Source organism: Ailuropoda melanoleuca, chromosome 4 (assembly GCF_002007445.2).
Source record: "Ailuropoda melanoleuca isolate Jingjing chromosome 4, ASM200744v2, whole genome shotgun sequence".
Classification (NCBI taxonomy): Eukaryota; Metazoa; Chordata; class Mammalia; order Carnivora; family Ursidae; genus Ailuropoda; species Ailuropoda melanoleuca.
In genome coordinates this window covers 93,802,207-93,826,915 of record NC_048221.1, presented here as the reverse complement: position 1 = coordinate 93,826,915, position 24,709 = coordinate 93,802,207, and the positions used below count along the sequence as shown (strand labels likewise).

Here is a 24,709-nt window from a genome sequence, read left to right as displayed (position 1 = left end):
TTCGGCTCAGGGCGTGATCCCAGGGTCCTGGGATCGAGCCCCACATCGGGCTCCCTGCTCAGCAGGAAGCCTGCTTCTTCCTCTCCCACTCCCCCTGCTTGTGTTCCCTCTCTCGCTGTCTCTCTCTTCTGTCAAATACATAAATAAAATCTTAAAAAAAAAAAAAAAAAACCTTAAAAATTCAAACAAAAAATGCCTAAAAAATTTAGTCAAAATAAGTGAATTTATTATGTTGGATTATATATTATAGTATATATTATTATTCATAACCATAAATGTACCTGATGATCTCATTGATCTCCGTGATATCTTTTCAGGGCTAACTGATCGAAAGCATTTTGGACTACCTCTAAATGGATTTCTCATTCGATACGGTGAACGGGATCTGGATCTGTATCTAGAAATGAAACGATGGCAAATTTTTGGACTTCGACTTCTTGGTCTGTATATATAGCGTATAGGGCTTCGAGATCGACGGAATCTGTGACTAGAGCTTGATCTCCTAGAACGTCTAGGACTGGGGGAATGAGAACGTCTTCTTGGAGTTTCATTTTCTTTTCTATTGCCTTCATTTCTGTAAGTATGGAGGGGAATCAAAAGATTCAGCAATTTAATGTAAATTTAAGTCATATTAAGTTAAATGACAGAGTTCCTTCTTAACAACAGACTATAAACAAAACCAAACTCTGATACCATATATTTATTTAAAACAAAAACCTACTTGTTATGACGCAATTCACCCTCACAGATAAATAAGAAGCAATCAGAACAGATGCTCGGCCTTCTAATTGCTTGGATCTCTGTTCTGCTAATATACAGAAGAATATCCTCCGTCAATTTCTTGGGTTTTTCCTGTACCATTTTATAGCCAACTATATATTGAAAGTATTAAGTTATAAAGAATTTAAGAAATGATTTACATAAATTTTTTTCAACTTTTTTTTTCCTGAGAGATTATGCTATATACAAACATTTCTTTGACTGCTGTACTTGTATATACAAACATTAAACAGGGACCTCCTAGGGAATATAAAGCTTAATAAAACCATTCCCAGGGGCGCCTGGGTGGCTCAGTCGTTAAGCATCTACCTTCGGCTCAGGTCACGATCCCAGCGTTCTGGGGTCGAGCCCCACATCGGGCTCCCTGCTCAGTGGGAAGCCTGCTTCTCCCTCTCCCACTCCCCCTGCTTGTGTTCCTTCTCTCACTGCCTCTCTGTCAAATAAATAAATAAAATCTTAAAAAAAAAAAAACCATTCCCGCCTTTCAAGGCATTTATAACAGAAGACCCCACACACAAAACAATAACAAAAGCATTAAGTATTTTCAGAAAAGACTAAAAAAATAGAAGTTCACAGAGGCAAGCTATCACATTTAAGCTGGGATAATTAAAGAAAGATTCATAAAGATTGTTGCATTTGTTTGATGTTTAAAAGTAAAATGATCAGGGGTGCCTGGGTGGCTCAGTCATTAGCGTCTGCCTTCGGCTCAGGGCATGATCCCAGGATCCTGGGTCCAAGCCCCGCATCGGACTCCCTGCTCCGCTGGGAGCCTGCTTCTTCCTCTCCCGCTCCCCCCGCTTGTGTTCCCTCTCTCGCTGGCTGTCTCTTTCTCTCTGTCAAATAAATAAATAAAATCTTAAAAAAAAAAAAAAAAAGTAAAATGATCAAAACAGGAACTCAATTAAAAACAACACCTTTTTAAAAAAAAGTGCCAGTTTACTTTTAAAAGAAAATCAAGCCTCAACAATACCACTATTCAAAAGAATTACCTTCTTGATGGGAGGATCTCAGGATTCCAATCAGGATACCTATTTTGAGAATGAACAGTATTAATGAACAGTTAAAATGAGACTATATGTCTCAATCTTTCCCTGCAATGTATCAGGAGGACTGTTCAAAGCCTAAGTTTACATAGTAATTTATTAGTATATTAAAATACGAACATTTTCTTGAAAGTATGATTTGAGTGTCTAATCCAATAAATAATCAAAGCATTATTCAGTAGGCAATTCAAGGAAAAGAAACACACTCCCAATACATTAAAGACTTCAAAGTTTAAGTAAAATAGGCAATACACATACAAGTGTTAAGATGTACAGAATAGATAGATGACACAAATTTAGATAAGGGTGAAAAGACAAAGACAGTTCATGTGCTTTGCAGAACTCCAGGGGACCCCACTCTACAGAATACAACATGTATGGTGCCCTTTACACTGTACCAAGCAGTCCTCAAAGATACACATCTGGTGGAAGAATCAGGGGAGAATTTTCAGAAAAGGCCACTTTTCAGGTAGCCCTTAAAAAGGTCTACCAATAGACATGGTAGGTTTCATGCAGTGGCCATACCTAGAAGAATTTAGAGGCAAAACAAGTGTTCGATTCCAGGAACTGGTCTGGCTGTGGCATGGAAATGATGAAAAGGAATTATGAGGGGGGAAAACCTGGAAAGGCAGCTCAGAGTTCCACAAGGACCTTGTGAAGGTCCTTGAAATCACGTAACGAGGTTGCACATAGGTAAAAGGCAACAGGGAACCAATAAACATTTCTGAAGTGAAGAGAACACAGGAATATTTTCAGTTCAGTTGGAAATAAATACCTGGAATTATGGGGAAAGATGAGGACTGAGATCTTTAAAAAATAGGCATGCAGAAGCCACAGGTATAGTACAAAGATTGTGTAAGACTAACATAGAATATAGTTTGTAGGGGGAAAAAAAGGGCTGAGGACAGAATTTTATGCATACCAACACCGAAGACTAAAGCAGACAAAGACAAACCAATAAGAGATTCAGTAGTAATCACAGACAGAAAAAAGTACAAGGAACAGTAACATCACAGAAGCCTAAGAAAAAGACATCTTCCTCAACTTTTCTAGAGAATCTGGACTGTAACGGTTAATTGGGGGGCTCCTGGGCAGCTTGGCTGGTTAAGTGTCCAACTCTTGATGTCAGCTCAGGTCATAATCTCGGGGTCGTGACTCCTGATTTGGGAGTGTGGTTGGGGGGTTGGCAGGGATTCAGTGGGGTTATAACAGATAACCACTGTAGAAACATTTACTTATTCTTAGGAGATAGAGGTTGAATTTAGGAGTGAAGTTATCATGTTTGCAATTTATTTTCAAATACTTCAAAAAAGTTTGATAAAAATATAAAACAGATGTGGCAAATGATAATAATTGGTGAATAAAGATGAAGAGATGAATGTTTACTATCCCTTCAACTTTTGCAGCTTAGAAACTTTCCAGAATAATCTGTTGAACAGAAAAAGGGGAAAAGGAGTAAAGATCCATGGGCTAGACAGACTAGTTATAACTATTTGCTGTGGGATAGCAGGGAAGTTGACTCTCTAAGCATCAGTTTACTCACTGGTAAAATCACAAATAATCATTATACATACATCTCACAAGGCTGCCTTGAAAATTAAATTATGTAAAGGACTTAGAATTATGCCCAACATACAACAAGAATATAGCTATTATTATTTATTTTTAATACTAAAATTCTGATGTACTGTATCTTTTCTCAGGTTAACCAACTACTCCTGTACCATAATCCAGAAAGATCCAACAAAGACAAAGACAGGGAAGAGATAATCAGCCTTAAGAAAAGGAGTAAGAACCTAAATATACATCAGCAGGTGAATAACTAAATACATTAAGATAAAGAAACAAAAAGAAACACAATGTAGCTTAAAAAAACAAAGAATGGAACAGCATATATTTTGCCATGGAACAATCCCAAGCACCTAATCAAATCTATTTTTTTGTCATTATTTTTTTGCAGTACAGAGAAAGCCAAGAAGGAATTATTCAAGAGCACACAACCTGAAAAAGGTAAATATGCAGGCTAGAGTAATAAAGTGACAGGCACAGAAAGCACTTTAAAATCAGGGCCTAAGTGCATGGAAAAAAAAAAAAAAAGGCTAGCTACACAGAAGGCTTTAACAGGCATATGTGCCATTTGCTCTAGTAAATTAATGGCAGTGTAGGTAGCTAGAATCTTCTTATTAACATGAATGCCTACCTACAGCAAATGACTCACTACCACTTAAATCCCTCACCTTCATAAAAATTAGACCTCCTACTGGGTACCTGTGAGAAAATTTGTGGCTTAGGAGAGATTTTCCATTTACAGTGGCAGCTAGGCCTATCTAATTCTAATTCAGATAACAAATTATCTCCTATGTTTGTCTGCACAGCATTTACACAGGGAAGAAACTCTATCTCTACTTATAGTCTATATGATTCAGGTAGGGCTTATCATCACACTCAGCAGCAGGAGTGGGCACATGAATAGAGTACCCAATTCTCACAACTATTATAACTGATTTCAAGACAGACAACTAACTCAAAGTGGACCAATAAAGAGTCAAACCTTGGACTTATACAGATGAGTTATGAGGAAAGAGGGTTTTTTGAGGTTTTTTTGTTATGTTTGTTTTGAACTCCTGGAATTACTAACTACACAGTTCATTTAAGTCCAGAATTATGGGGGTCATTTTGCTTTGTGGAGAAGTGTATCTGGGATCTCATGAGGCCAAAGCAGAAGAGAATAGAACAGCCAAGAAACAATTTCTGACTACTCTGATTTTTGTTTCAGAATCCAATTCAGCTGTTCCTAAAACTAGAATCACTTCTTATGCTTCCCAGTTAAACAAACTAATAAATTCCCTTACTTTAAAAACGACTTTGGAGTACCTGGCTGGTGCAGTCGCTTAAGCGTCAGACTCTTGGTTTCAGCTTGGGTCGTGATCTCAGGGTCATGAGATGGAGCCCTGCATCGAGCTCCATGCTCAGTGTAAAGTCTGGTCAAGATTCTCTCCCTTCCTTTTCCCTCCCTCTCCACTCCACGATCTGCTCCTCTCCCTGCTCAAGGTCCTACCGGCCCTTGCTGGTTCTAAAATAAATAAAGTAATTAAATCTTAAAAAAATAAAAACTACTTTGAATTCAAAGTTTATCACTTATGACTGTAAGAGTCCTGAATAATCTCAAAAAATTTTGGTAATGTTTTCATTAAAAACAAAAACAAAACCCAAAACAGCTGTGACAAAGTCATCTGTCCCAAAACATGTTACTATTATCTAGTGATCGGTAACTTGACACACAACTATATCATCATGTTTAATGATGTTTAATGATGTTTGTTACTCCAAGGGATATATGAGTTTCCTGTTGAAGTCACACTTTTCACCTTCATAAGTGTCTGTCTTAAAAAAGCAAAAGGTCGAGGAACTGAAGAACCAATACTGAGGAACCAACACAATCTAGCTTGTTTAACTCCCACTTAAGGTTTATTCTTTTTTTTTTTCTTTAAGATTTATCTATTTATTTGCGAGAGAGAGAGAGACAGAGAGCACACACACGTGAGCAAGCAAGCAGGGGAAGGAGAAGAAGGGGAGGGAAAAGGAGGGGGGAAGAATCCCAAGCAGACTCCGCACTGAGCCAGCCACGGGGCTCAATCTCACGACCTGAGCCGAAACCAAGAGGCGCTTAACCGACTGAACCACCCAGGTGCCCCTAAGGTTTATTCTTAAAATAGGTTCTAAACCAGAGGAGAGCTTTACTCCTGAAATTAAATACTGGTGTTTGGTTTGGGGTGGTTTTTAGTTATTTATTCTTTGGGAAAGTGGGACAGACAGGAGAAGGGAAGACTATCTACTCTAAAACAGATAAACCATTGCAAGGAAAGCAAGCCGGCAAAGAATGAACCCATGATATTAAAAGTCTACCTACTGGGAATAATTAGGAGAGAGTCAAAGAAAAGATCATATTTAATTCTCTCCTTTTGGAAAAAGATAAAATATCCTTCATAAAATATTTCAAATAGGTAATAACTTTTTAAAAATATTTTTCTCTAAAGTACCACACTAAAGGTATTAAACAGTCATATCTGAACATTAACTATTTCATAAATTTGCTACCTATAAAAAGGAAAAACTTGTTCTTACTGTTGACGTAACTGGCGGCAACTCTCAATATGAGTAGATGTATTTTGATGCTGAATCCAATCCTATTGTAAAAGGAGAAAAGTGGTGAAATTAGAATATTCCTCACATTGACTAATGAAATTAGGCTTTTAAGAATGACACAGGATAATTTTTTCCAAAAATTAACAAATTTAGTTATAAGAAACATTTGACTACTCAATATTTCACAAAAATAAAGCACCTTCAAACAAAGGTACTTAATACCAGACCTTATCGATGCCATTTTGAAACATTTTAGTATACAAAACATTTAAAAAAATCATACCATGGATACTCATTTGAAATCAAATATATATTTAAACTTGGAAAAAATAAAAGCACTGATCAGAAATAATTCATCATATAAAAATACTCCAGAAAACACCAAAAACTCTGTAAATAAAACAGTATCTGAAATGGCATCTTCAAAATATAGTGTCAGTTACTTATATCTCTAAATTCAAGCTAACAACATCAACAACAAAAAATCCTACCTCTTAGGCCAGTACCATTCCAAACAAGGTACCCACTATATTGACAAAGGATAAGATTAGTAAAAATATGAAAAACTGCTGATTAAATCTAATTTTCAGTATTTAAGGGAAAGTAACACCATTTCAAAGACACAATATCCCTAACACAGAGTTTTACATTGAACAAAATGGTTTTTTAATACATTACTTCATTTACAAATCTGCCCTAAAATTACATTCTGTACCCACAGTTCTTGGCAGATACATCTGATTAAAATTTTCAAAAAAGACAATGTACAGTTTTCAAAGATACAGTCCCCCAAGTGAAACAGTTAAAAGCAACATGTATTATTAACTCAATGTTTTATTGTTTCTCCAGCATTTGGATAGGTAAAAAACTTACTCAACAGTTCTATATTTTAAAATGTTCCTTGAGGAAAATGTTATTCATTTCCACCTCAAAAACATTTTAGTATGTCATTGCTACAAACTAGAAGTTTCCACAGTTAAAACCACAGTTGACACTAATTTTGGAATCCGCCTTCTCAAGAACTATCTGAAGACAAGTGCATGCTATTTGCAATACTCAGCAACAGGTTATGAAAAACCCTAAATTATTTCATTAAGCCATGGAACTGATTGTGGACTGCAAAAAAATGTTTGCATATCCCGCTCAATGCTACACATAGAAAGGTAGAAGAGATTGGCAGTTAAGAGTCTCCAGCACTGCTGAACCCATGTCTTTGACATTAACTGGACATTGTTTACATAAAACAGACACACTGGCAAATAGTGGATTGGGCATGATTTATTTAGACCATAAAGCATTTTATTTGAATAAGTTGCTATCATTTAAAAATCCAGTGATTTTACCCCCAAATCCAAACTTCCAGCTTTTCTTGAAAAAACAATACCAGACATGTATTCTGTATAGCAACTAACAGCTGATGCTGACAGCTGCCCTATTTAAGGCATACTCTCCAGTTCTACACATACATTCACATATATATATATATATATATATATATATATATATATATATGTAAAAACACATACACACACACACTACTATTTAACAGGCCCACTTTCACTCACTGATATTACTTGCTTTAAGCTCAGTAAATATACCTATGCCACCCCAATTTCTAGACTCTCTAGTAACAGTATCCAGATTAGATAATAAGGGTCCAAAAGCAGTACTGCCTCTCCACAGAAAAAGTGATAATCACCTACTAAGCCGGAAATGCCGTAGACTTGAGTAGGCCCAGAATCAAACTATGAAAATACCTACCCATGTTAAGAGTTCACCCTATCCTCCAACTACTCAAAAATCTTTTATGTCAATTAATATTTTCTCAAACTGAATTATTTCAGTCAGAAAGACAGCTTCTAAGCTGAGGACAGCCAAAAAGACGTAACTTCTAAACCAAGCACAGCTCCTCCTCTGACATCTGAATCATAATTTAGAAAAGAAATACATTTCACAGTCTACTGTTGCCTTTTGCAGGCTATAGTTTTAAAGATTCAGCGATGGAGAACATATTTGTCAAATGTCACTTAGCAAAAAAAAAAAAATTGCAACTGGTAATTTACATTTATTGGCTATATTATTTACAAGGTCATACATATGCACATTTACAAGGCAGCAAGATATATTACACAGAAACAAAAGAGGTAGTTTGTACCATCTAAATCCATGTTCACAAATCCCTATCATGTAGTCATCCAGTAATGAAGAATTCATTATTTAGATCCATCATGCTGTTCTGTTAAAAAAAGGTGTTTTTTGTTTTAAATGGCAATCTCTGCGAACTCTAATGAATCACTAATGATTTCTTTTTCTAGTTTTACTTTTATCATATTAACCCAGACTTTCACCATCTTACACATGAAGGAACTAGGGAAGTCTCATATTCAGTGCACTACCCTATCTCTTCTCATTCCTATTCACCCTGAATACATCTGCCAGATTTATCTCCCTGAATACACTTTGAACATGTCACTTCACATATCAAAAACTTTAATTAGCTTCCTAATGCCTCTTACCTCAAGTCTAAACTCCTTAAGCTAAGCTTTTGAAGGCCCTTGGTACCTACTGTTACTGCTGACATCTGAAATGTCATCCTTCCACCCCTAGGTACATCTGAAGCCTACTCATTATTCAAGACCCATATTTAACCAACTCCATGAAGTCTTCCCTCCCAAATCCTTCCAGGCCAGACTCGATACAGTTAGTCACTGTCACTCAATCTCATCCAACTAGTCTTTTGATGTCAGAAAGTATATTTATACTTTTTTTGCTTTCTCTTTTTATTTTATCTGTGTGAGATGATGATGGTAACTACACTTACTATAAAAAATATGGAACATATCACGAATTCACATGTCATCCTTGCACATGCGCCATGCTAATCTTCTCTGTATTAATTCAATTTTAGTATAAGTGCTGCCAAAGTGAGCATTATTTATACTTTTTAATTATATGCTAAATACAAATTAGGTGTTGATAAACTGATAAAGCTGACCTCAATGGATATAAGCCTGAAGTCAAGATTGAAATATTAAATCTCTCTCCCCTACAGCACACCCAAACAAGTTAAATGCAATCACTGAACCATTTGATGTCCTCGAACTTTTTAAATTCCTTAGGTGTGTCATTTTTCCTCTTCAGTGAGGCTGCCCAGCATCTAATATAGCCATGTATGAAACTGGTAATCAGTAAATACCTACTGAATAAGCATATACCTTTTCCAGTCTAAGAAATAAAAACTAAGTTTTTTATTTTGAGGTACCTTTCTTGGATTCATCATAACTAAATAAAAGTTCAAATGGAATACAGAGAGCCTATTACTCAATTCAGAACTCAGGCCAGCTCTACTTAAAGATTAAGTGCTATGAATTATTCTGAGATTTTTCAAGACTTGGCTCTCTCCCTTGATAGGGAAGGCAACTATTATTTTATTAGAACTCAACAAATTTGGCTAAAATGAGAAGGAATGCTGCTTTCCTTTGCTAGAGTTAGCAAAAGCATCAGCTGAAATCTGGTGAGTGGATAATACAAAGACAATAAATGGGCAGCACTGCAAGAAGGAAAAAAAAAAGAATTAAACACCCATTGGATTTTAAGCCTATTCAAAGTATACAACCAATGATCGAAGCTTATTCCACGGGAAGTACATTCCTTCCTGACCACTTATAATATAAATCTACAAATCACATTAGTGAACAGAAGTAAAAGTGGTTTCCAAATATACATTAAGTAAATAAAACATACTGGGAAATTCCTACACAAATCCACCCACGATTACAGCTGACCCTTGAACAACACTGGTTTGAAGTGCACGGGTCCACTTACACACAAACTTTTATTACAGTACACATAAATACATTTTCTCATGATTTTCTTAACATTTTCTTTTCTCAAGCTTACTTTACTATAAGAATACACCATAAATACTATTAACATATAAAATGTATTAACCAACTATTTATATTGTTGGTAAGGCTTCCACAGTCAACAGGCTAGTAGTTTTTAAGGAGCCAACTTGGACTTTCAACTGTGCAGGATTTGGCACCCCCAAACCCCAAGCTGTTCAAGAGTCAACCGTACTATCTAAGAGTATGTTCTATGTTACTCTTCAGCACCTCTATAAAACACTTTCTTCTAATTGTACTGACCATAGAGGTACTAAGGCCTTTTTTTTTTACTTTTTTAAGATTTTTCTCTCTAAATTTCTACCATTTTACACTATTCTCTGAGTTGACAGCTGACCCCAAAATAATTACTCTTGACTCAATTTTGTTATGGATTAAGTTATTTAGGAAGCTCCTTCTCATCAAACACTAAAAATCCTAGTGTAGCTAGAGTCAGAAAATATTTAAGTCAACACTAACTGTCTTTTAGCCAAGACACATAGATACATGCAAGGCTACAACATACTATCTCTTAAAAGTGTACAGTACAGAGGCGCCTGGGTGGCACAGCGGTTGAGCGTCTGCCTTCGGCTCAGGGCGTGATCCCAGCGTTATGGGATGGAGCCCCGCATCAGGCTCCTCTGCTGTGAGCCTGCTTCTTCCTCTCCCACTCCCCCTGCTTGTGTTCCCTCTCTCACTGGCTGTCTCTCTCTCTGTCAAATAAATGAATAAAATCTTTAAAAAAAAAATAAAAGTGTACAGTACAAATATTTTATTCCAACTTTTTATATTTGTATAGTAACAGATTCTATTTAAAGCTGACTCGTGATTGTTTTCTAAGTCCACAGTTTGTCTTATAAATTTTATGTTGCATGAATTTTCTGAGAGAACTAATCAAAACTTCAAAGTACATGGACAAACTATGTTGTATGCCCAGTCACAGGAATACAGAAAGCCTAACACTCAAGTCAGTATTTAGGCCAGGACTACTTAAATTACAACTAAGTGGTGATGTTGCAATCACAAATAATTTCTGCCATTTCCTCAACGCCTAGTTAACACCAGCATAATATGAAAATTTAGAGGAAATCTGGGCGCTGAGTATCATTATACAGTGATCTTTAAAAACACTCACCTTCAAATGACTACATTCTACGTTACACAGAGAACACAAATGTGGAAATATTCTTGGAGATGCTGCATAATAATCATTCATCATAGAGGGAGTTGGAAGTCTCTTCATCTTCTGGGCATCAGCATGTGAAAACTTTGGTAACCATGATGCTTTCACAATCCCAAAGGGCGACTGAATGGGAATGTCAGCCTCTGACTGGTAATTCTTTTTACTTCCTCCTGATCCATGTACATTAGATGAATTAATCACAGGTTCATGTGGGATCCGCTCCTGCTGGCTTACAGCTGAAATTAATTCTGATGAAAAAGGCTGCTGGTTCATAGATGGAGGAATAAGAGACTGATTCATTGTCTGGTTAACTGTTTGGCTAATGGATTGACTGACGGATTTTACAGGTTCAAGGACTGACTGTCCTCCTGAAATGTGTAAGCCTGACATCTTAGTTCCACTCTCAACTGGAAAAAAGGACTGATTATTAGAGGACTCACTGGGGAAGTCCATCTGTCGAAACACATCTTCAACAGGAAACATAGAATTACATATCACATTTGGAGTGCGAACAGATGCAGAAATGCTCTGCTGTGACCGAAATTCATTCTTGACCTCATCTGTTGGAATTTCAGGGTCATAAATACGTACTTCAAGTGGATCTTCTGTGTAGCCATATTTGCTTGCATGCCCATAATCAATCACATTACTCGAAACTGCCTCATTACCAAGCGTTTCTTTATTTCTGCTCTGAGAAGGTATATTGGGTAATCGGCGCCCCATTTTTCGCATTCTTATATCCCTCAAAATTAACGGCATATTTTCAGGAGTTAGCTGTTCATCAGGATAGCGACTGAGTTCTTCTAAGTCTTCATTAGATAATCCAAAACTTGCTAAGATACTTGAGGCACTCTCTTTTGTATAGCGACTCTGCACTTGAGGACTCTGCTCTGTAACCTGTGTTATAGAACTTTGTTTCACTCCCACTGATGCAGATATATGAGGCTCATCATCCCACCGGCTGCCATGAGGCTTCCCCTTCTTTTGTTGTGCTTCATGAAAATCCAATTTTTCTTTGGTCAATCTTGGATCAGTTCGGTGTTGAGTTACCTGAACATTCATTCTCTGTGGTCCCATGTTCTGATAAGATTCATGGCCAGCAAATCTGTGTGGAATTCCACGGGCTCTCCCTGCTGGGTAAAATCTTGGAAGACCCATGGATCCAGGCCTCATAAATGGTCCTGGAGGCCTCATCCCAGAAGGGTTAGGTGCTCGTGGCCTCTGAAGTGGAAAGTTTCCTCGAGGATTAAACCTGGGTCTCGACATGGCTATTTTCAAGAAAGCCTGATTTAATAAAGTATAAGGTGGTGTTGAACTATGTGAGGCAACGGCATTCAGCTGCTGAAGCGCCAACTGAGTCTTAATCTGAGCAAAGTGCAAAGGAGATGGGCCCAACAGAAGTGGGTTTGCAATGCCCAGGTTCAAGGAATTCACAAGTGGTGCGAAATTTTCCAAGAATAACACAAAGCTGAAAGTTAAAACACAAATATTAGATCATTTTAACTCAAAACTACTTCATGAAGTGGGTTCTACAGCCAGTGTAAAACATTTTGAAATAAAGCCATGAAACCATCCTCCATTTCATATTTTTAGAGTGTTTACGAGAATTGTTAACTTTCCCAAAACGTTCTCTTCTTTTCTTTCCTGAATCCAGAACACAAACCCCAAACCTCAAGCCAGAGTTCACGTACAAAGTGTTGCATTGGGTGCTGTCCTAGGTGCTGAGCGGTAATTATAAATCCTTTTAAATAATCTTGAAAAACACTGGGGATTTATTTCATGCTTTGTTACTGGAAAAAAAGATGAAGGCATTAAAATACTTAGAAATAGACATACACTTAATATGTATGTTATGTACAAACCATTAAAACAGAAACAGTAAGCCTAAAATTTTACAAGACCCATTTCTCCAAGACATAGTCTTCCTTGGAATCACATCTCACAAATTCCAAATAGCAATTAGACTATTGTTAAATAAATCAGACTGTTGTTAAATAAATTTTAAGATGAAAATTTATCATCAATAACTTGACTAGAGTCTGACAAAAGAGTGTGCAGCAGCATGGAATTGATTATAGCATACAACACAATATGTAGCACAACCACCAGTCACCTTTCTCTTGGATTGATTCCCTCCATAGTGTATAGGCAAATATATTATCAACAATAACAATGACTAAGTTTATACTGCTCGTGTGCCAGTGACTGTTCTAAGCACTTTACATGGATTGGTTTAATTCTCACAACAACCCCTTGAAATATTTAAGTTTTACAGACAAGGACACTAAGGCACAGAAGTTAAGTAAATTGCACAGATAATAAATGACTGGGTCAAGATTTGCACTCAAGGTAATTTAGCCCCATAACGAATTCTCTTAACCACTAACAGATGTGAGCAAACTATTTTGCAGTTCCCAGATACTGTATTAAACTGGTTGCTGTCCAGCCATCAGAGCACAGCACAACTCAATCCAACCTGGGTCTCAGAAAAATAGTAGTTTAGCTATCATTCAGGACCAAGGTCAGCAACCACCGAACTTGACTTCCCTCTCCCAGTTTAAAACAAAACAAAACACAGACTTTGCCTGTTTTCCATCAGGTCCCTACTTTTATACCTGACAGAAATGCGAGGTGGGAAACATGAGGTCTTGAGGCATCTACACCTACTGTGAAAATCCACAGTACAGATGATATTTGACGATCATCACTTTCTGGTTCAAACTACAACTTCATCCATACCTCAACTATACCCTTTTTTAATTTACACATAATGTTAGTGAAATGTTAATTTGGCTGAGAAGTGGGCTTTATCTGGTTAACACACTCTCTTCCAACCATCTCTTCCAATCAAAACAAACAAAATAACTTTGCCCTGGACCTGACTTACTTGATTTTACTCAATGGTCAGCCTCCATTAAACCTTTCTTGACCACCAATGCCCAGTGAGTCTTTCAACAAACTTTATTTGTTGCTTGTACCATTTGGGATTCATACCTTTTACTATGATTTGTGTTCATATGCGTCTTTTTTTAAACTATCTACTGTCAATTAAAAGCATGTGTTTACTGCTGTCTTATCTTCCAAGCATAAACTCTACTCCTACTTAAAATACCCTTAAATATTTGTTAAGCTATTTGATCAACATCAAAGTCATTATTAACATACATAATTAATTTTCAAATAATGAAACACAACACTACAACAAAAATTACACAAGCTTCTAATTCAACAGATATAAGCAGCAGACACAAGTTTAGCAAACTATGAAATGATACCCACATTCTCTGTCAATGATGTTCATTTATAACAAACTCCAGGTCTTTTTAAACAACAGTCATATGAAACTGTGTCTATTTTCTACAAAATTAAAATTTCCAAGAACAACTATGTCTTATATAAGCAGTTTGTCATCTAGTTACTCAAACTCTTTCAGCACCATTTTCCTTAACTGGTGAAGACTCCCACAACATTAGGAACACAAACTCTCCCAAATACTGTTTCTCCTCCATAAGGAAATCAAAAAGAACAGATTTCAGTCAGTCATCTAATTACCACATGGATTGTGAACAAGTATCATTTACAGGTATCTACGTCTTAAGTTCCTTAAAGGCAAAAACTTATCTACGTATTTCCTAATGTGTCTAGCCCAGCCTTACACTGATGTATATATACTTTTACAGAATGAAAGACAGCAGCCCTTCACGAACTGTATTCCGCAGAAATTAGTATCCTGTAAGACTGTAGGTCTTCCACAAACAAGTTCCCTGGTCAAGAAAGTCTAAAATGCATGCACTAGCTACCCTTCTTAGAAAGACATGATGCCAATGTACATTAAAGGCTCTATGATACCACTGTTTATCAAAAAACTTTTTCATTTTGTGCTTCCTAAACTTGAGTTTTCTTTATGCTTATACCCAGAGGTGATATTTGAAATATTTAGTAATTGGTAAAGCACAAGCAATGAACAATTAGAACAGTAACTTCTGACTTACAGTGTGCAAACAGGGTCCTGAGCCCTTCCTTCCTCTATCCCCTTAAGCTTTTAGTTGTTGGGGAGAAGGGGAACAGTCCTCAGGGAGGGACTAAAAGAGTGGGGAAAGTGAAAGTCCACCCTTGGGGAGAAAGCTACTTATTAATCAGGACAGAATTATTTCCATGTTTCAACAAATGCCATTATCTGTATCAGTGCTGTAGTCATGAATATCAGTCCTGAAAGAGTCAATATTCATAGAACAGTGTGGAATATAAATGAAGAGAAGAATTAAAAGGCCTTTCCCTAATCTAAATTTTAACTCTGAGTAAGCAGAGATTTGGCTTGTTTGCATTTTTTTAGGAGGTTTAAAACCCACACATGCGCACACACACTAGATGTCTTATGTGGTTAGTCCCAATGTGAAATTTAACATAATAAGGACACAGTAATAAGTTAACAGCAGTCCTGGCTCTCCCAAAGAGATTGTTCTCCATTCTCTCTTGGTAAGACAAGGGGTTTTTTTAGTCATACTTACTTATGAAACATTCTGATTCCAGGACCTGCTGCTGGGTAGAAGTAAGAAAGTTTCTCTCCAGATATGCATATCTTGGAAAATCCGTCATTATAATTAAATGTCACTCTTTTAATATGTCTCTTCAACTAACCTCCTTACTAAGAACAAGTTTAATCCTTCTGAACTTTAAGCCAACACTTCCAACTTTTATCCCAAGACTCCTTCTGAATTTAAGATCTATTCTAAGTATAGTGTATTTTCATTTTAGATTGCATTTAGTAACATTTTCAGACACTGACCCATTAATGTAAAATCATCAAATACCTTCTTAGGCTATCATTATCATTTTCAATCCCGGTAGAAAAATTTCTGACAAAGTAGTTCATCAAAACAACATCACTAAAAGAGAAATTACGATGAATTCCTTTACTATACAAGTGCTCAGCTCTCTCCAGTTCTATTCCCACTACAATGACATGAATGTAAAATCAGAAGCATGGAACAATGTGGAGCATTGGTAAGAACTGACACAGACTATTTTAAAAATATAATAAAAAGTCTACCTACAATCCATATGCCAAATAACAGATCTTCAATGTTTAAAAAAATGTTAAGTAACCTTGTGGGTTTTTTGTAAATGAAATTTAAGGAGTATACCCATATTTCATTTGCATAACTGTCTTTATATTTTGTAAGTGTAAGCACATTTCCTAAATGATTAAAAAATCATTTAGGAAAGTTATGGTATAATCTCTCTTAAAACTATCATTCACATTCACTGCAAACAAAATGTTTTGACTAAAAAGGTGCTGGTATTTATAGTTCAAGCTTTCTATTTGTACAGTATTACAAACTTCCCTTTTGCAATTATATAATTTTCAAGCCTCATTTCTTCAATTCTAATTTAAGGACAGGCAAGCCCCACCAATCAGCATCCTTTTCTTTGTTGCTTAACTTTTCTCCCCTTTGTTTAAACTTCAGCCCTAACAATAACGCCTCAGAGTACAACTAGTCAATGCAAATGCTAACCACTAGATGAAGCACAGGAATTTTGCACCTTCTCAACAGATTCAGAAGGAAAATTCCAAATCAACTATGAGCTCTTTCAAGATACCTAAAAAAAGATGCTAAGTACTCCTAAAAACTTAAAGAAACTGTCTTCTTAGCATAAGTATGTCGGAATAACTTCAAACCCAAGCCTTATTCATCCACTTAACAAATACTTTAACAGTGCTGGTCTACATGGGGAAGTATTAAGCCCAGAATAGATCCCTTCCTTTATAAAGCTAACGCTCCAGTTCTTAAGATGGAGTTAGTGTCTCATAAGAATCAGAGAAACCAAAATGATAAAATATAGTTAAAAATCTGGATGTTTCCCTTTTCACACCTCTCCAATTAGAGGGTTTGCAGAGACTGGAGATTGGTCGAATAAACTATGGTATACCGAATTTTGCAGCTGTAAAAAGGAATATTAAACATCCTTGGTAGGATATACCCTAAGGATAACAACTAGTACATAAAACCCTTCAAGTTGTTTTCATTTTTTTAAATTCGCATATGGACAAAACAAAATGCTGATTAAAGATAAAATACCCATATAATAGAATTACATAATAAATACGTAGTACTACCATCACATATGTCTAAAGTCAAGCTGGTTCCTAAACCAAAAATAGCAAATGTAAGAGAATCCTTGTTCTCCAAATCTGCTACTACGAGAAACCCGAGGGGTTTCACCAAGAATGGCTTTCAGTGATATGACAGTAATTTGTAAATTTTGGCAATATCATAGAATTTATACAAAGTAACAAGTGATAGCCAGAACAAATGCCTGACACAGTAAATATAATCTTTATTGACCATAACTATTAGAGAATATGCCATTTTCTGGGTAACTGAGCTCTAGCCATAGAGGATGGTTCACCTAGAGTAATTTATGAAATCACTAAACTTTGAAAAACCTGAGTTAAGATCTGAGTTTTTCATTATTAAAACACTGCTTTGAAAACAACTGCAACTAAATATTAATATTTTAAAATAAATTTTACTCCTGATTATATAAGTAACATATGCTTTTTATAGAAAATAAAAAATATTAAATTAAATCCTTACAATTAAAACCATGACCCTAGAATGAACTAGTATTTTGATATAATTTCTTTCAGGTTTATGTATGTAAATACACACATGGATGAGAAGGGGAGAAAAATACACCAAACCTTACTGTATGAAATTAGAAATATACTATTTTCAGTTAACATTTTATTTTCCTATATTTAATATTTTCCAAAACTAGGATATTTATTGGTCACGAAACATCCTGAACTCCTGAAAAAATTATATTACTGAGACAAGTAGCAGTTAACTCTTTCCTATGCCCTTTTAAGAACTGAAACATGCCACTCTGAAACAACAAATATTAAATAAAATATCAAACATAAAAATTCTTTTAGAAACACTTAATAGAAACTGACCTTTTTGAGTCAGGCATGCAGAAATGGCTTGATGGACTAAAAAGATATTGAACTAGATCCCATGAAGTCTTTCTGAGATGTCCACTACCATGAAATATCAAAAACTGCCTGTTACTCTAATGTAATCTTTCAGAAGAAAGAGAATCCTTTATTTTCTTTATAGATACTGGTAAAGAAATTGGAAATCTAAAAGCATCATCAAAAATTAGCCTGATCATAATGGCTCCATTAGATTCATAATGGAAAAATTTATATCAAACCCCAAACATCAACTTCACAGTTTACAAAGCACTTTAACATTCATTATCTCACTGGAACCTCACAACAACCCTGTGAGCAAGGGAATCCCAGTTTTTCCAGATTAAGTGAAGCCTGAGAGCTAAGATGCAAGATCATAACTAAAACCTGTAATTCCTCTCTGTATTTTTTCCATGCAATATTCTAGATATAAAAATGTAAATTTCATAGCTTTGCCTTTTCTCATTATAAAGTAATAATGTTCATTATTACCCCCCCACCAATAAAGAAAAATCACCCTCATGACACATTGAAGAGTTGTTTTCTATAATCTTAACATAAAGGGAAAACAACCATTGATTTTTCTAGATATATACCCACATGCCTCATTTGGTATCATCTTGTTAGAGTGTCTGACAACATATAAATCTACTTTCATACCTAAGAATACAGGTATTACACTGGTCAGTTAATATAAGGAGTACGTATCTTTCTATGCTTTCCTCAGTTTAAACTCAATCTGCTCATCTTCTAGTACAGAGATGGATCCACTCATTCAGCCAACTCTTTTCTACCATTACTAGTGTCCTTTCATGTCTCACAAAAGATAAGTCATAACTCTGAAGGTGCCACCAGCCACACTGGTTAGAAGTTAAAATGCCAAAATGTGGTACCTCAAAGAAATTGTCAAAAAAAACAGAAGAAAAAATAAGACAATTAGAAACATTATTTGGTATCACGGAGGGCATCACAAACTTCACTGTCACTTGAGCGGACTGATAAACATTATAACTCCATACGTAAAAAAAAAAAAAAAATGGAAGCTCAACTTACTAATGCACAATGCCAGGAACAGATCACCATAAGAACCATGCATTACCCATCTCATATAGCAATGATTTAATAGTTACTATTTCCAGGAAAACAATTTTTTGATAAACAGGATGAATATATTAATTACATGTACTTTTTAAAAAAGCAGTGCATACATAAATGGGTCTCGAGAGACCACACTGTATTCATAGTAAATGATGCCTCCCTGAGAAGTGTTTCGGTGAGCCTGCTTACCTTGCTACCCTCAATAAATGTAATGCATGAATCAGAGAGAAACCCCCAATCCAAGCTGGAATAAAGAAATCTTTCCTGGGATTGTTTTTAAAACTAGAAATGAGAAAAGTGGTGGGTGCTGATAAAACCCAAATGCTACTGATAGCATATTTACTGCCTGAGTGAGAAAGGACAAGCACTGAAACAAAATAAAGCCAACATAATAGAGGTCAGCAGGACTAAGAAGTAAATACAGTATCAAGACATTCACTACCCAGACGCAAATGTTGTGAGGCGTAACTGTATTCTTGCCTTCCCTGCCATTAGGTTGTTCACTTTCATGAAGCATACAGGCCAAAATACACCTGTCTCTGCCTAAAATGAGTTTCCAAAATCTTTGATTAAGCATACCTAAATTATTTGGTCAAATTCCTTAAAATGCCAAATTCCTTAAAGTCTTCACAAAGCATAAAAAAGCATATATAGCACGTTACTTTTTTTTTTTTTTGAGGCTTTTATTTATTTGACAGAGAGAGAATGAGAGAGCACAAGCAAGGGGAATGGCAAAGGGAGGGAGAGGCAGGCTCCCCGCTGAGCAGGAAACCTGGAGGTGGGGTCTTGACCCCAGGAGTCCAGGATCACCACCGGAAGACAGACACTTACAGGACTGAACCACCTAGGTGCCCCAGCATGTTACATTTTGTATAAAAAAATGAAAGTAAGAAAATACATATATCTGCTTACGGTTACAAAAAGAAACACAGGTAGGATAACAGAGAAAACAAGCTGATTACCTATCTGGGATACTGGATACAAAGGACTGAAAGAAAATGGGAATGATATTTCATGGACCACATCTTATTATATAGTTTTGACTTTCAGGAGCATGTTAACAACCAACACTAGGATGGAAGAAGGTAAAAAATCTAAGGCTGAAAGCGAACATTCATTTTTCAAATGCATACTATAACCCACTTAAGAAAAAAAATTAATGCAAATAATTTATAAACCCACTCTTTGATTTATATATTCTCAGTTTTAGAGGAGCTAGGAAAAAGGGGAGAACTACAAATAAATTCTTACTCTTTTTAGTAGTTTGTTTTGGGGAGTTTTTTTGGTAATGATATGGGTGATGCTATTCTTAAATTACTTTAGATATGTTATAGGATTAAGCAAATAAGTAAATGTTTTGATAGTGCTGGGAACTAGGGCTTTCACTGTGCAAGGTTAAGATATATAAATATGAAATGAGAAAAAGAAAAAACTGGACAGTAAAGTTATAAACCACTGAAAAAACCAAGAGCCTGTAACTCCACAGCAATCAATCACTGCCAAGTATAGAGGGACTGCTGACTTGAAAAATCATCATTTTGTAACCATAATAATAAAGACTGGTTCAGACAAAAAAATCATCTGTGCATGTTAAATCTAGAGGGAAATTTTAATAAGTAGGACATTTACATAGTCTTTAAAATGTCTCTCCACAAATTAGTTTGGGGGGTGGAGGGGGGAATCAAACATTTTGACCAAATATGTTATCAAACATAATATTATTCATGGCAGACAGATGGACATCATGCACCTCCAAATTTGATACCGTGGGGACCCAGCATCACTTACGTGATTTTTCTGGCCAGGGACACGTAATCTGAATCTAATCAAGAGGAAACATCAGACAAATCCAAAATGAGAAATGTTCTATTACAAAAGAAAAGAAAGCAGTAAAAAGAACAGAGAAGAAAGAAAGGAGGCTGTATTTTTCAGAAATGTCAATTTCACAAAAGATAAAGAAAGGCTCCAGGAAATGTTCCAGAGTAAAAAAGACTAAAGGACATGACAATTAAATACAACTATTTGACTGTAGACTGATACTGTACTGGAAAAAAAAAAAAAAAAGACAACCATAAAGTGCTATAAAGAACACTACTGGGTCAACTGACAAAATCAGAAAATGGTAGATTAAAGAATTTTACAATGTTAAATTTACTGAGGTTGTTAACTATCTATGACTACAAAAGAAAGTACCCTGTTCTTAGGAAATAAAATAAGGTTAAGTAGTACAATACTTACTCTCAAATAGTTCAGGAAAAAAAAACCACATGTGTATATGAGTACAAAAAGAGAAGAGGAGAGGCAGGGAGAGACAGGGTATTCCTATCAGAGATTTAATTCATTCAAAAGTTAATGACCCAACCTTTTCAGTCCAACACCAGACTAACTCCTTAATTATATACCTTAAAAAAAAGGACTATAAGTATGGAAACAGGCAGAAAACATGCAACACAATAAAAGCATCAGCCCTAAACACATTTTTGTTTTTCTTCTTCTTCATCCTGTTCACTCCCTATTGACTATTAGTCAGCCCATTATGCAATTCATAATAATCTCATCTTTGGGGAGATTTCAACTAATCTGATGATATCCACCCTGCTAGGAGGGGTGCCAGTGAATTACTTCATGCAAAATTGGTTAACTCCCGTAAGTAAAATTTAACACTAATGTAGCATAGTGTTTTTTAAGAACTTAGACCTTAAGTTCTGTATTGACTCTGGTCCTAAGTGCTATAAATGTGACTCTCAGCAAGCTGGTTAACCCAAGCCTCAGTTTCATCATGTGAAAAATGGGAATAAAAACAATACCCACTTCAGAATGGCGATGTGACAATTAAAATTATATCTCCCGGGGGCGCCTGGGTGGCACAGCGGTTAAGCGTCTGCCTTCGGCTCAGGGCGTGATCCCAGCATTATGGGATCAAGCCCCACGTCAGGCTCCTCCTCTATGAGCCTGCTTCTCCCTCTCCCACTCCCCCTGCTTGTGTTCCCTCTCTCGCTGGCTTGTCTCTATCTCTGTCAAATAAATAAATAAATAATCTTTAAAAAAAAATTTTTTTTTTAAATTATATCTGCCGGCACCTGGGTGGCTCAGTCGGTTAAGCAACCAGTTCTTGGCTGGCTCTTGATTTAGGCTCAGGTCACTATCTCAGGGTCCTGGGATAGAGCCCTGCTTCAGGCTCTGCACTCAGCATGGAGTCTGTTTGAGATTCTCTCCTGCTCCCTCTGCCCCTCCCAAAATAAATAAATAAATCTTTAAAAAAAATTATACCTAACTCACAGTAGGTGCTCAGAAAGTTAAGACAGTAAACAAAATGCTTTACTTAAGAAGTAGGCAGATAGTTGTTTCTTTGAAAAGACTTGGGTAATTCCTGAAAATTTCAATATAGTAGTTGAAATAGAAATTAAATTAATATATGTATATACACACTAGGAGTGTGATATATGAGACACAATTGGGGAAATTTGAACACTGGCATTAAGGAATTATTATTTTAGGAATGACAAGCATGTTTTTCTCTATTGTAAAGAAAAATTCTGAACTATAAATTGAATGACATGATATTTGCTTAAAAATAATAGGGTCGAAGGTAGAGACACGACTGACCATTAGCTTGCAATTATTGAAGCTGGGTGATAGGTACACGGATGAATCATTACAAAATGCTCTCTGCTTTTGTGTATGTTTAAAATTTTCCATAATAAAAAGTTTTCTAAAGAAATGAAGACATTCAAAAGAAAACAAAGTTGGCAACATTCCCTCAACAGCAGGACAACAGGAAGATTAGCTGAAAGTTTAATAAAATGAAAACTGTAGAAATAAGGCATTGTGTAAAACCTCAGAAGACTGGAACAATAATTATTTTGGTATTTAAGGGAGTCAAGAGTTGAAAACAATCCAAAATATGTATGTGCCCAAGGTAACACAAAGAAAGTATCAAAATATGTGTACTTAAAACTCTCGTGTACTCCCTGAACTCTTTCCTCAGGACAAAACCCTTGCTCTTGACTCTCACTGACCATTATTATAGCTATGTTTTATTTCTACACTTCATCATCTTCCTTTCCATTATTCCTTTATCTTCCAAATAGCTGTTTTCATTTTCATTCTCAGCCACAAATTTCATAGTACAACTATATCAAGTTGAAGTAATAAAAGAGCAAGTAATGTTGAATACAAAAAGGGGCTTATTGGCTTTAGCCACAAACAGAATTACTTTCAAAACACCTGAAGGAGGTCTAAACCACCACATGCCAACATTCAGTAGCTCCGCTTTCCTTGCAAGACAGCCCAAACAATGTTACTGGGTACCCATACAGGAAGCACTCATTCTTAGTATATAAAGCAATTTATAAAGAATTTGGACAGATTTATTCAAACTTTGACCAGTACACATTAAGTCATGGTAGAAAGAGCACAATTTGGACTTGGGGAGCTACATTCTTACCCAGGCTCTGGTAACTACCAGCTAAATTCATTCACTCAATTCATGCTCACTCAGGAGCATGGAATACGTACCAGGCACTGGGACAGATACAAAGATGAACATAACAATCATATAAATAAATGGTTACAATATATTTTGATAAGTGCTACAAGAGAGACACATATAAAATTTATAGATATACCAAATATTTTAATGAAATATTAGATGATTTTTAACTCCAAAATTCTATCAATTTAATCAGAATTCCTTTAGGCTTCTTTTTAACTAAAAGGGAATATCCCAAGAGACAACCTACCAAAAGATGCTGCCTGAAACTTAAACATTTGTAACAAAAGTATCAGCTAATATTTATTAAGCAACTAGTATGTGCCAATGGATATTTATGGTCTCTCTCAATTCTCACAACAATCCCACGCAGGAAATAGTATTATCACCATTTTACCGATAAGGAAACAAAAGTTCAGAAAGACTAAAGTAACTTGCCCAAAATCTAAGACATACAGTAAGAAAAAAACAGATATTTGAATCCAAATCTTCTGATTCCAAAGCCTACTCTTTCACTAAACTATTTGTCTCCCATTTTCTTTCACTACATAAAAATTTCCAGAGATCACCTCCTTAAGAGCACCCAAGAGAAAATCTTTATGACAGCCATGAAGTACAAAGTGATCTCTGATTGTAGTAAGTCTTTTTTTAAACACGAGTATCTGCTATGTACACCCTCCAAGACAAAAAAGATTACAAGACTAAAATATAACCAATATTCAGGGTAATAAATATGTGACATGAATAAATACATTCAGAAAACTAGTTAATAGAAACCAATGAGATTTTGTGATTTCTTCCAACTGTTTTATCTTTCCCCTTACCAGATAGCAACAACCAAGCAGGAAATGCCCCAGCATAATTATTTAAAAGTGCATATTAGAGTATGCGGATACAAAATAAAACTTATATGAAATGTCAAATTAAAAAAAAAGAATGCAACATAAGCTAAGTCTAGAATGCCTAATAAAATTAAAGCTGCTGAATAACAGAAATTATGCATTTATTTTTCTGTATAAACCTCATTAATCATTTTTGGAAATTAATTTTTCCAATTTATCAATACCAATTGCAAATCTGAATCAGCAAATATCCCCAATAAGT

The 24,709-nt window shown here is 35.7% G+C and overlaps 1 protein-coding gene and 1 non-coding gene across 11 annotated transcripts in view; both read right to left on the bottom strand.

Annotated features, from left to right (window-relative positions):
• ZNF638 (zinc finger protein 638) overlaps nt 1–24,709 on the bottom strand; it is a 124,951-nt gene that overhangs the window by 52,465 nt on the left and 47,777 nt on the right. For 5 of the 10 annotated variants that reach the window (XM_019794833.2, XM_019794836.2, XM_034659336.1 and 2 more), the window contains exons 2-6: nt 10,989–12,504; nt 5,949–6,010; nt 1,770–1,808; nt 722–808; nt 282–574 (exon numbers count right to left, since the gene is read on the bottom strand). In XM_019794833.2, coding sequence (XP_019650392.2) covers nt 282–574; nt 722–808; nt 1,770–1,808; nt 5,949–6,010; nt 10,989–12,504 — 1,997 coding nt within the window. Of the gene's footprint in view, nt 1–281; nt 575–721; nt 809–1,769; nt 1,809–5,948; nt 6,011–10,988; nt 12,505–12,727; nt 12,827–24,709 lie in introns of all 10 variants that reach the window. The other 5 variants (XM_034659339.1, XM_034659340.1, XM_019794835.2 and 2 more) reach the window with 4 other exon arrangements.
• LOC117802170 lies at nt 8,795–8,901 on the bottom strand. Its single transcript, XR_004625211.1, has one exon. It is a non-coding gene; the product is annotated as a U6 spliceosomal RNA (small nuclear RNA).